Consider the following 14016-nt stretch of genomic DNA (forward strand, 5'->3'; position numbering starts at 1 on the left):
TCCCATTATTATTTCAGTATTTTAAGAATGCATTCATTTTTTCCTTGTTATTATTCAATGACTACTGTTCATGATGAAGTAACAGTAATGTGGTAGTATATACACCATTGACATATACACCTTATACCAAGCAAACAAAATCTGTAATACACAATTTATTGCAAATAGTATTACCACACATCAGGAACCTTTTTTTTAGAAACATGATTTAATTTAGACTCCATAGTACTTTCTGATATACAGTACATTATCAAAGTATTTTGTCCTTAGAAAAAGACCGGTGCAGAATGAGTTGGTTTAAAAACCTATCCAGAAAGTCACAGATAAGATGCACCCATTTTTCAGTATCTTCTGATGAATTGTGTACTAGCTTTCATTTTCTATAGTCTTATCCAATAGAGGTTTTACAGAATTATAATGTTCTCCTAATCCATATGCGTGCCTCATATACCTAGAAAAAAGACAAATCATGTTACAAGAATTGGAACAAAAATGGAATATACTCTTTTGAGAAGGATGAGATAAAATCAAATTATAACTAGTAATAATATATACACACAACCTATAGAATTTGTAACATATAGGTCACTGGTTACATTTTACCACTGAAAAAGATAATAATAATAATAATAATAATAATCTTTATTTATACCCCGCTACCATCTCCCCGATGGGGACTCGAGGCGGCTTACATGAGGTCAAGCCCAAACAAGTTACAGCAGAATAAAACCTAAAACGCAAACAATAAACAACAACATCATAATTACATAAAACATATGAATACATAACGATATAAAATTACAATAAACACAATCACAATGACAATGGGTGGGCTACATGTAGTGTTTAAAAGAAAAACTAATTAAAAACTAAATAAAAACTCAGGTGAGATAAAGGAGAAGCAGGTTATTTAATCTTTGGAATGAAATTGTAAATACAATAAAAAGTTCAGTGTTCAACAATAACAGATATTTAAAGATGAATCTTTTTCTAGCAAAGTGCATACCGTGAAAATTCCTCTAAATAACAGAATTTAGACAGGTTTGCAGTAGGTTAAAGCACTGAGCTGCTGAACTTGCTGGCCAAAAGATTGCAGGTTCGAATCCGGGAACGGCATGAGCTCTCTCTGCTAGCCCCAGCTTCTGCCAACCTAGCAGTTCGAAAACCGCTCCAGCAGGAAGGTAACAGCGCTCCATGAAGTCATGCTGACCATATGACCTTGGAGGTGTCTATGGACAACGCTGGCTCTTCGGCTTAGAAATGAAGATGAGCACCAACCCCCAGAGTCGGACACGACTGGTCCCCTTATGTTTTGGCCTTCAGCTCCCAGAAATCCCAACAGCTGGTAAACTGGCTGGGATTTCTGGGAGTTGTAGGCCAAAACACCTGGGGACCCACAGGTTGAGAACCACTGATCTAGAGGGCCCTTGTATGGCACCATTGTGTGCTTTGTGACCTATGGGAGATGGTGGTGGGATATAAATAAAGGTTATTAAGTTTAGTCTTGAAGACTACCATAAGGATGATGTGGCCCTCGATGCAAATGAGTTTGATGCCCCTGATCTAATTTATTGTGTTCAGAACAAAAATGTAGAATGAGATAGAACTTTGAGGTCCTTTTTATGTTCTTAAATTTGAATAAGACTAGGATCTGAGCCCAGATCTTTCTATGATTATACAGTGATCATAAATACTAAAAAATTTTAAAATGCTTGATTCAATATGTATCTCCACATATCACTTATACAGCCTTCTTCAAATATTAAAATGCTTGAAAACCCTTACAGTTTATACTTACACAAGTATTAGTGGTTTCCCATTATATTCTTCACCAACAACAATAGGTGGTGAATCCATCTGAACAACTTCAATTGGTGTTTGTAAAATGTGCGACAGAGCTCTTAGCTGCAAAGTGAAATTATAATTTGTCATCCACTCATAATATTTTTCTCTTTCTTTCACACAACTCCTGTGTGTCCTAAACAAAACAGAACTCGGGTGTTGTAGTTTTTTAAATGTACTTATTTGGATTAAACTTCCATAATATAATGTTGTATTATAAATGCATAATACAATATACAAGTGAATGTCTTAGTTTTGTTGTTCATTCGTTCAGTCGTCTCCGACTCTTCGTGACTTCATGGACCAGCCCATGCCAGAGCTCCCTGTCAGCCGTCACCACCCCCAGCTCCTTCAAGGTCAGTCCAGTCACTTCAAGGATGCCATCCATCCATCTTGCCCTTGGTCGGCACCTCTTCCTTTTACCTTCCATTTTCCCCAGCACTATATACCTCAATTCAAACTAATTTCCTCCTCTCTTCCTGCTAAAAAGTATAAGCAATTAATAAAATTAAGGTGCTATACTTACTTCTAATTGCCCACCCCATGCAGCTGTGTTTGCTATTTCATAACAGTATTTTTCAAATTCCTCTGGAAGAGAAAAAGAGACTGAATTAATTTCAATGTACATGTGTGAAGCCAGAGAAATATATTTTATAAAGAAAAGTCACAATGGAAGAGACATTTCAAAAGTGGCAAATCTTCACAAAGTCAAGCATGACGGCAGGGAGGTAAGCAAATATATAGATAGCACTGTTGGTCAGAGCTGACAGAAATAGGAGCGAAGAATGAAAACATGAGCTCAAATGACAAAGGCATGAATGCAATAAAAAAGCTAGATTTTACAGGAAACGGTCCTCTGCAATACTACAGCCTTCCCAAAATTTCATAGTGGCATTTGTTTCTATAATTCAGGAAAAACATTGTAAAAGTTGCCATATCCGGGGAGCAGTGTGAGCTCCCGCTGTTAGGCCCAGCTTCTGCCAACCTAGCAGTTCAAAAACATGCAAATGAGTAGATCAATCGGTACTGCTCTGGCAAGAAGGTAACGATGCTCCATGCTGTCATGCTGGCCACATGACCCTGAAAGTGTCTATGGACAACCCCGGCTCTTCAGATTACAAATGAAGATGAGCACCAACCCCCAGTTGGACACAACTGGACTTAATGTCAAGGGAAAACCTTTACCTTTACCTAATACTCTCAACCCTCGTGTTTTGAGTTGTGACACAAAATTTTAATTTTTTATTACATACTATAGATCAGTGGTTCTCAATCTTTGTTCCTCCAGGTGTTTTGGATTTCAACTCCCAGATATTTCAACCAGCTTACCAGCTGTTAGGAATTGTAGGAGCTAAAGTCCAAAGCACCCGGAGGACCAAAGATTGGGAACCACTGATATAGATGGTCCATTTCCATCCTTCATCTAGGCTGCATGTGACTTAAAAGGGGCGCAGAACACACACAGCGGGGTTTACAACTTTTGAGTATCATGCTTTGAGTTGGAATGACCATTTACAACATCTGGATCTTACATTTTGCATGGCACAGCTATATGATATAACTAAACCACAGTATAAATGGACCTGCAATTTTCCAGGGAAGAGTTGACATTATTTTGTAATAAACAGGCAAGTAATGACAGAAATAATTTACCTACCTCGACTATACAAATCTCCTGTATTTGGATTTGTTAGAAATGGTAGAAAGTCATCCGCATGACTTTCCATGTATTCTGCAGTCCGACTCCTAAGAGCTGGAACAGTCCAGGAGTTTGATTGTTCCTTTAGTTGGTCTTCAACAGCTCTGTACATGCAATGACCGTCCGATGGGATCTGCTTGATTTCCAATTGCCTCGTGGCTAAAATATGTGCAAGTTTCTGGCTTTCAAGGTGCCTAGCCCCTGTTAGGTTTTCTATTTCTGCTTCTGCTATTCTTTCTTCCCTTTCTTTCTCCAGGGCTGCTTTTTTATCCTGTTGATTGAAAAGAGTGAAACACATGATGGATGCAGTGTTTGCTCACATTATGAACACTTGCACTTCACCGGTCTGACTTTTCATAGACATATGCTCAATTCTAACAACAGAACCGTGGAAAATGAGGTACTGCAGTATCATCACAGTTAATAGCCATATTGAATCATTTCAATATAGGTTATAGACATGAAGAAAGAAGGATTACTAGCTTTGTTAGTAGAAAGCCAACACGAATACTTCTAGAAAACCAGTTCTATAAACAGGATCACAGTGAGGTTGCTGTGAGTTTTCCAGGCTGTATGGCCATGTTCCAGTAGCATTCTCTCCTGACATTTCACTCACATCTATGGCAGGCATCCTCAGAGGTGAGGTCTGTTGGAAACTAGGCAAGTAAGGTTTATATATCTGTGGAATTTCCAACAGACTTCATCTCTGAGAATTCCTGTCATAGATGTGAGCGAAACATCAGGAGAGAATGCTTCTGGAACATGGCCATACAGCCCGAAAAATTCACAGCAATGCAGTAATTCCGGTCATGAAAGCCTTGAACAACACAAGGATTATAGCTGTTAATTATTGCTGGTACGTAGTAAAGAAATGTAAAAAGACAGCACATACTACAGCACAAGTTGAAGTGGGCTGCAACCCATTCCTCTGTAGCATTTCAAGCAATGTGACAGGTTACAGTTCCCACTGCCACCCCACCAAACCTCAGATCTCAAACCATAGTCAATGTCTTGCATTTTTGTTTAGATATTACTTACGAAAATATTCACAATGGGCACAAAGTCTTACCCGTCTTTTTTGTGCTTTTGATATTCTAGTTGGCTGAATCTGATCTGTGCACCCAAGCTCCAATCTTGACATATTTATAGTTGCTGAATGTTCCTAAAGGACAAATAAAGAGTTACTTGAATTTGGAAGAGTTACTTTAGCTTGACACACCTATCATGGTCTATCATATTCTGTAGATTACAACTGCATTCTATTCCATTACACTTTGTTTTGACATTTCAACCTTATATTTTTTAAAAATGGTATCAACCATACAACTATGAATGGAGTGCAAAAGGGAGAAACATGCCAAGAGGAAGGTGTATCAAGCCACCCCTGACCGGGACTGCCTTCCACCCGGAAACCAATGCCCTCAATGTGGAAGAATATGTGGATCAAGAATAGGGCTCCATAGTCACCTATGTATCTATCGCCAAGACACTTCACTTGGAAGGCTGTCATACTTGGACAACAAGGGAGCGTCTAAGTAAGTAAGTAAAGTACTATTCCCAAGGTTTCACTCAACCTTTAGTGCTTTGCATATGAAATTCTGTTCTTCAACAGTCACAATTGCTGAAACAAACAAAGCTGGGGAGAAACACTATCCACATCTAAAAGGAATCCAGGACTATCCTAACTAGATAGACTTGGTATTTTAGGAGACATTTATCCTATCCAAGTCAGACTGTCCACTAAACAAATGTGTTATTAATAGTGCTTGGGTGCACTAAAGAGATTAAAAACAAGAGTAAAATAAATATGGAGTATTGGGGTACGGAGTCAAAAAATCTAAATGTAATAAAAATCTGAAATGCCTAGGAGAAGAAAAATTGCATCCCATGATTACACAGATTTGAACAGATGGTGGATAAGGATCAAAACACAAATATCTACCAGCATCCACTCAAATATACTCTCTCTACCTTCAAAATCAATACAGTAAGGGATTACTCATAGTACCCAAAAATACCCCATAACTTTTCTAGAAGTTAAGAGAAAACTGGAATGTAAGTCAGAATGGACCGAGAAATTTCATCTACAAAATTCTCTGCAAACAACGATTGTGACAAGCCAGAATGTTCTCTAATTTACAGAAAGCACAAACTAAATGCTGGCCACTCTGGAGAGTGAGCTAAATGTTTGTTGGCATGTGATGATATAGCAAGAAAAATCTATTTGCCCTGGGAACTGGAGCATTCATCACTGATTTCTGGCAAAGCACCACATATATTTTTAGACAAGCCACATCTATTTTTCTGCATAGTCCAACCTAATTATACTTTATGCAGCCTAATTTTTTAAAAAGATTTTTAGAAAATATTCTCTAATATACAGAAAATGTGAGATAGCTCAGCCTAGCCACACTCACAAATGAAAGATAACAATGGCTTAGGACAGGAAATCCCTAAATAGAAATAATCAATGTTTATTTACAGGTATTTGTTGCAAGTTGCTTCTGATAAGAACAGACAAGCATCTCGAGCTCTGATGATTACCTAGGAAGGAATCCCACTGGAGAATTGCAGAACACCAAAAAAAAACTGGGAATAACTCTGGACTATGCTCTGACTTATAAGAAGCACTGCTCGACTATCAAAAAATGGGTGCTAGAAATAATATCGTACGAAAGCTGACTGGCACAACCTCAGGATTACAACCAGACACAGTGAAAACATCTGTCCTCTGCTGCTGAAAATGTGTGCCCAGTGTGGAACACATTTCACCACATTAAAACCGTGGATGTGGCTCTTAATGAGACATGCCGCATTATCACAGGATGTCTACACCCTACACCACTGGAGAAATTATACTGTTTAGCTGGTATTGCACCACCTGACATCCTCCAGAAAGTAGGAGCCAAATATGAAAGGACCAAGGCAGTGACATCTCCGGCCCATCCTCTCTTTGGATATCAGCCAACACGCCAGTGCCTTAAATCAAGAAAAAGTTTTCTGAGATCTACAGAAATACTCGCAGGAACACCTCAGCAAGTGAGAGTCCAAAAGTGGCAGGCTAAAACCCAGAACCTCAATCCCTCCTGAGCACACAGGAAACTGGGTGAACAGACTGCGCTCTGGCACCACGAGATGCAAAGCCAACCTTAAGAAATGGGGCCACAAAGTGGAATCCACGACATGTGAGTGTGGAGAAGAGCAAACCACAGAACACCTACTGCAATGCAACCTGAACCCTGCCACTTGCACAATGGAGGACTTTCTTATAGCAACACCAGAGGCACTCCAAGTGGCCAGCTACTGGTCAAAGAACATTTAGTATAATGCCAACTTTTTAACTTAGTTTGTGTTTCTGAAAACATTACAACTGTACCCTCAATTCGCTTCTGACATGATAAATAAATAAATACAGGTATTTGTTATTGTTTCAGTGGATACAATGCCCAAAGCAGAATAACACATGCCCAAAGGGTTTTTTTTTTAATAATTTTCACCCATCGCATACTTTATTCTGTTCGGGTGATATCTCCTTCAGATTCTTCAGTTCTTCTTTGTGTTTCTGTTCCATCTCAGCTTCTAGCTTGGCGACATCTTCTAGCAGTTGCTTCCTTCTCTTTTTGTCATTCTTTGGAACAGTGTTTTTCATTCCTTGGATTTTGGCTGCAAAAACAAAACAAAGATATGATAAGCAATTAACATTGTTCTTGTCACTCTTTATAAATGAAAAAGGGATAATCTACACCTAATTAACAATAACCTACCACCATATTGTTGTACACCTCTGTAATATAATCACATTAGAAAGTATAAATTGTTTTGAGTTTTATTAGAACAGCCTTCTTTTTAATCATGTATTCTAAATAAAATCCCTACTTGTGTAATTCAAGATGGATTCAAGTTTGAATTCAGTTGTTATTCAGTCTCCCCTTCATAGAACCACCGAATTGAAAGAGACCCCCAAGGTCCATCCAGTTTAACCCCTCCTATCATGTAGGAACACACAATCAAAGCACCCCCAGCAGATGGCCATCCAGCATATTCCACTGCCAAAAAGCTGTTACCATCAGGAAGTTCTTAATGTTTAGAGGGAATCTTTTTTCCTGCTTCTTGCTTTCCATGGGCCTTGAGATGCCAAACACATTGGACCTTAAGTATGTCTTGTGAGGGTCAAGACTTTCTTTAAGTATGTTCTTCAAATAATTTACAATACATGTCATGCCTGAGGACCTACAGATTTCTAGAGAGAACGCCTCTCTAGGGGTGCATCTACGCTGCAGCATTAATGCAGTTTAACATCATCACATAACTCATTGCTCTGAAATAATGGAAGTTGTAGTTTGATGAGGTACCAGCACTCTTTGGTAGCGAAGGTGAAAAAGCTTGTAAAACTACAGCTCCCATTAACCCATACACTGAGCCTTAGAAGTTAAAGTGGGGTCAAAATGCATTATTTCTGCAGTACAGATGCATCTTAATGTGATTCTCCAGTCCTCCAGTGTGATTCTATAATCAGGTTCCATAGCATCATGTTGGAAGGCCTAGGATTTCCTAGAAAGGTGTTATCTCAAGTTAAACTAATAGGAATTCATTTGTGTTTTTTCACTTTTACAGGGGTCCTGTGCCCCTAAACCCAGCAAACATGGAAGAGCTGACTGTGAGGAATACAACACATTGTTTTGGCACTGAAGTCCTTTGTTCATACCAGCTGAATCTAGAACAAAGCAAGTAGAAATATCACTGTTATTGTGGAGATCTGACGGTGTAACAAATCTTACAAGTTTGCTTATGTTAGGCAGCAGCACTGCTCTTTCCTATATCAACAAAAGAAGCAAGAAGATTCAAGAAACCGAGACCTCTCCTGTTTCCACAGCAACACCAAAAGGAAAATGCTGCTGAGACTACCTTGGCACTGAAATAATATACACTAATGATCCAGTCCCGCAGTTCAGCCACTCCCAAAACTGTGTTCCAGGGAACCCTAGGGTTCTGCAAAACAAGAACCACAAATATTCTGCGAAAAACCTTTAAAATCAAAATTAAAATTGATTTTTTTAATAAACACATCTACTTGATTTTATGCTACAACTATTGCTATCAGGTATGCAGTTACCGGCTTCACATTTCAACATTTCCTTTGCCATCTGAAGAAGAGTAATTCCAAAGCAGTTGATGTTTTACATTGACTCCACATTTTATTTTTAATTTCTTTCTCTTTCTTGTACAGTTTTTTGCGATGAAAGACATTTGGAATATTGGGATATGAGTAAAAAAATACCAATTAATTCAAAAACTAGATGTTACATAGGAAATTTGGAAACGTATCTGAATTAGCATTAAATGATCCAGAATGTATATTTTGACTACGAAAATCAGAGATAAGAGTCAAGGTTCAATGGAAAATAAATGTCTTCAAAAGGGAACCATGAGCAAACAAGTTTGAGAACCACTGCTGTAGTTGAACTTCCACAGGTATTATCAATCAGATATGTATGATATGATATGATATATTTATTTATATGTCAAAGCATTGCATAAATAAGTATAAAACTGATAAAAATAGAAGAGGTACAAGCAGCTAAATCATTTTTGACCAAACCCGGGCAACAGCAACCATATTGTCTGTAGTTTTAAACAGTTCTTCCTTCCTACAGAAAGCTTGCTGACAGGAAGGTCAGCAGATCGAAGCCATGGGTGGGGACGAGCTCCCACTGTTAGCCCTAGCTTCTGCCAACCTAGGAGTTCAAAAACATGCAATGTGAGTAGATTTATTTTAAAAAATTTAATTTATGACATCTGGCCTGGCCATAAGGTTTTAAATTCTCTGTGTTATTGTTTATATGTAAGTTATATTAATTGTACTGTTTTATTTGCTTGCTGTTTTGTTTTTACTGATGTGTTGTTGGCTTGGCCTCAGGTAAGCCGCCCTGAGTCCTCTTGGGGGACTCAGGGCGGCTTTAATAATAATAAAGTGTTGTTGTTGTTGTTATTATTATTATTATTATTATTATCATCATCATCATCAATAGGTACCACCTCGGCGGGAAGGTAAAAGGCACCCATGCAGCCATGCTGGCAAACACAACCAGGAGGGTCTACGGACAACAGGCTCCTCGCCATGGAAAAATGGAACAAGAGCACCTCCCCATGGCCAGCGTTGAGCATCACCTCCAGACACCAGAGATGGAAAAGGAAACTTTGTCTTTGTTTGTATTGTATGTCATTGTTGTTATTGTATAAAAGGCATTGAATGTTTGCTTATATACAGTGTTCCCTCACTTGCCGCGGGGATTCCATTCCTGGACCACCTGCGATAAGTAAAAATCCATGAAGTAGGGATGCCATATTAATTTTAATATTTATACATTATTTTATATATTATTTTATTACTCGCGCTTCCTTACCCACCTCCTGGCCCATTCCAAGGGCGCCTGCCTGCCTCCCTGGCCTCCGTAGCAACTTCGGAACCATGCAAGCAGCAGCAGGCAAGGGAGGCAGGCCTTCCCTGCCGTGTCTCAGGCCACCGCACTTCCGGGGTCCCTGGCCTCCACTGGACATAAGTCTTTAATATTTAATATTTTTATTAATATTTTCAAAAAGCCACATAACAGCGAGTCTGCTAAAAGCGAACCACGAAGTAGCGAGGGAACACTGTATGTGCATACTGTAATTCACTTTGAGTCCCCTCGAGGAGATAGAGTACAATATAAATAAAGTGTATCATCATCATCACCATTGTGCTTAGGTACCAGTTCATTTGTCCTTAACACAGTTTTCCAAACTGTGTGTCATGGCACATTACAATGTCAGCTGCAGCATGTAGGTGTGTTGCAAAAGAATTCTCCAAGTCTATGCAAAATAAACAATACATTACATATTTTTAAAAGAATATAAATGAAAGGTTTCCGTGAGATAATTTGTGTCCCCATACATTTCATTATTACAATTTATGTTTCCATATTTCTTATAGGGGTAGGTTTAACCTCCAAATTGCTAGTGAAACTAAATGACTGTGTCATCAAATGATGCATGCCTAAAAAGGGTGTCACCAACATGAAATGTTTAGAAAGTTCTGCCTCTACAGAATGCAAAAAAGGTATTTTGTCATAATGTGTTGTCGAAGGCTTTCATGGCTGGAATCACCAGGTTGCTGTGAGTATTCCAGGCTGTATGGCCATGTTCCAGAAGCATTCTCTCATGGCATTTCACCCACATCTATGGCAGGCATCCTCAGAGGTTGTGAGGTCTGTTGGAAACTAGGCAAATGGGGTTTATTGTATCTGTGGAATGTCCAGGGTAGGAAAAAAACTTGTCTGTTTGAAGCAGATGTGAATGTTGCAAATGATTAGCATTTAATGGCCTGGCAGCTTCAATGCCTGGCTGGTTGCTGCCTGGAGTAATCTTTTGTTAGGAGGTATTAGCTGGCCCAGACTGATTCTTGTCTGGAATTCCTCTGCTTTTTGAGCGTTGCTCTTTATTTACTTAGCCTTCACTTAAACACAGTCGGCACTGACAAAATAACCATCTGTTAGCTGCAAAAGGCCACCCTATTGGGATTTGCACGCATTATTGGCAAAAGGCCACCCTATTGGGATTTGCACGCATTATTGGCAAAAGGCCACCCTATTGGGATTTGCACGCATCACATAGTCCTTGGGAAGTGTCCAATGTGTGATCCAATACAACAGCCTGCATAGTGATCTTGTTTGCTGTGTACTAATCTTGTTGTGTTCCAAATAGTAATAATAAATAAATAATAACAACAACAACAATAATAATTTTACAGAAAATAATCATAATAAATTTAGAGAAAATGAACACATCAAACTACTCTGGGACTTGCGAGTTCAGACTGACAGAGTTCTGGAGCACAGTACTACTATGGATTGTTGATGTTGCCATCCCAGGCAACAGCAGGTTTGAAGAGAAACAACTGGAAAAGCTGACACGATATGAGGGTTTAAAGATCGAACTGCAAAGACTATGGCACAAGCCAGTCAAGGTGGTCCCAGTGATGATCGACACACTGGGTGCAGTGCCTAAAGACCTTGGCCTGTACTTAAAAACAATCGGCGCTGACAAAATTACCATCTGCAAGCTGCAGAAGGCCTCCCTACTCAGATCTGCACGCATTATTCGCCAATATATCACAAAGCCGTAGACACTTGAGAAGTGTCCGATGTGTGATCCAATAGAACAGCTAGCGTAGTGACCTTGTTTGCTGTGTACTAATCTTGTTGTGCTAATAATAATAATAATAATAATAATAATAATAATAATAGACTTCTGGTCCCACATATTTCGGATATAAATATTTTGGACTATAAATACATATTTTGGACTATAAATACATATTTTGGATATAAATATTTTGGACTATAAATAGATATTTTGGCTATAAATATTTTGGACTATAAATAGATATTTTGGATATGAATATTTTGGACTATAAATAGATATTTTGGATATAAATATTTTGGACTATAAATAGAGATTTTGGATATAAATATTTTGGACTATAAATACATATTTTGGACTATAAATACATATTTTAGATATAAATATTTTGGACTATAAATACATATTTTGGACTATAAATAAATATTTTGGATGTAAGTATTTTGGACTATAAATATATATTTTGGCTATAAATATTTTGGACTATAAATACATATTTTGAACTATAAATACATATTTTGGACTATAAATAGATATTTTGGATATAAATATTTTGGACTATAAATAGGTATTTTGGATATAAATATTTTGGACTATAAATAGATATTTTGGATATAAATATTTTGGACTATAAATAGATATTTTAGATATGAATATTTTGGACTATAAATAGATATTTTGGCTATAACTATTTTGAACTATAAATAGATATTTTAGATATAAATATTTTGGACTATAGATATTTTGGTTATAAATATTTTGGACTATAAATAGATATTTTGGATATAAATATTTTGGACTATAAATAGATATTTTAGATATAAATATTTTGGACTATAAATAGATATTTTGGATATAAATATTTTAGACTATAAATAGATATTTTGGCTATAAATATTTTGGACTATAAATACATATTTTGGCTAGATATATTTTGGACTATAAATAGATATTTTGACTATAAATATTTTGGACTATAAATACATATTTTGACTATAAATATTTTGGACTATAAATACATATTTTGGCTAGATATATTTTGGACTATAAATAGATATTTTGGCTATAAATATTTTGGACTATATTGATATTTTGGGTATGAATATTTTGGACTATAAATAGATATTTTGGGTATGAATATTTTGGACTATAAATAGATATTTTGTCAGCCTTTCCAAAGGAAAAGAGCTCAGGCAGTTCAACAGACTTACAAAGGCTGCATCTGCACTGCAGAATGAATGCAGTTTGACACCACTTTAACTGCCATGTCTCCATGCAAAGGAGTTGTAGTTCTCCAAGCCCTTCTCTGGAAAGGAGTGATGTCCCCCACCAAACTATATCCCCCTGGGCAGTCCCAAGTGGTGCCAAACTACTACACTGATTCCACAGTGTATGGAGAGAGGCCCCCTAAGCCAGCCTAGATGCAGCCTTGGGCTTGCCATACCTTGCAGCTCCCGCTTCTCCTTCCGCTGCTGCCTGGCTAGCAGCTCCGACTGGCTCCCTTCCTTCCCCTGCAGCGGAGGCTCCTCGCCTTCTCCTTCTCCTTCTCCTCCGGGCCTGCTCTCCATGGCGGCGGCAGCGGCAACAGAGCTCCCTTCCTGCTGCTGCTCCTCCTCCTGCTCTGCTCTGCTCTTCCCTCCGCTTTCAAGCAGCCAGCCTGGCTCTAACCACGTGCTGCCCGGCTTGGAAGGGGAGGGACCTCAGCCAAAGCGCAAACGCGCCCGCCCGACCAACTCGCGGCGCCCTCCGGGGACAGAGAACCATAGACACAAAAGCAGAACACTCGGAAGGAGAGGGAGGGAAACGAGGGCGGGAGTAACACATGCGTGGGCTCGTAGAGCTAGAAAATTTAGAATGACTTATTTTTCATGATTAGTTTGCAGGCTGAGTATTCCTTATCCTAGCTTATGTTATAAATATTACCATGTGATTCTTATATATATATATATATATATATATATATATACACACACACACACACACACACACACACACAAAAGCACACACACACAAGCAATATAAGACTTATAATAATACAATATAATAATTATATATTTTATATTGCACATAATATTGCACATAATATTACAGTATAGCGGTATAGTACAATAAAACAATATACTAATAACAATAATACATTTATATGTATTATTTAGATAGTAGACTGTGACCCCTTAATGGAAATAATAATACAATAAAATAATTATATTATTTTTTTTATATTGCACATAATATTGCAAGTAATATTAAACATAATATTGCACATAATATTACACATGATATTACACATGATATTA

General features: G+C 37.8%; 1 protein-coding gene across 1 annotated transcript; it reads right to left on the reverse strand.

Moving 5' to 3' along the window:
- Positions 1-140: 140 nt before the first annotated feature.
- OTUD6B (OTU deubiquitinase 6B) lies at positions 141-13460 on the reverse strand. Its single transcript, XM_060775585.2, has 7 exons — positions 13164-13460; positions 7050-7204; positions 4611-4703; positions 3500-3812; positions 2369-2430; positions 1799-1905; positions 141-451 (listed from the first exon to the last, which is right to left on the reverse strand). Exons 1-7 carry the CDS (start codon positions 13285-13287, stop codon positions 367-369), a joined length of 939 nt encoding a protein of 312 aa, XP_060631568.2. The 5' UTR covers positions 13288-13460; the 3' UTR covers positions 141-366.
- Between the last annotated feature and the right edge of the window lie 556 nt (positions 13461-14016).

This window comes from Anolis sagrei, chromosome 4 (genome assembly GCF_037176765.1).
Source record: "Anolis sagrei isolate rAnoSag1 chromosome 4, rAnoSag1.mat, whole genome shotgun sequence".
Taxonomy (NCBI): domain Eukaryota; kingdom Metazoa; phylum Chordata; class Lepidosauria; order Squamata; family Dactyloidae; genus Anolis; species Anolis sagrei.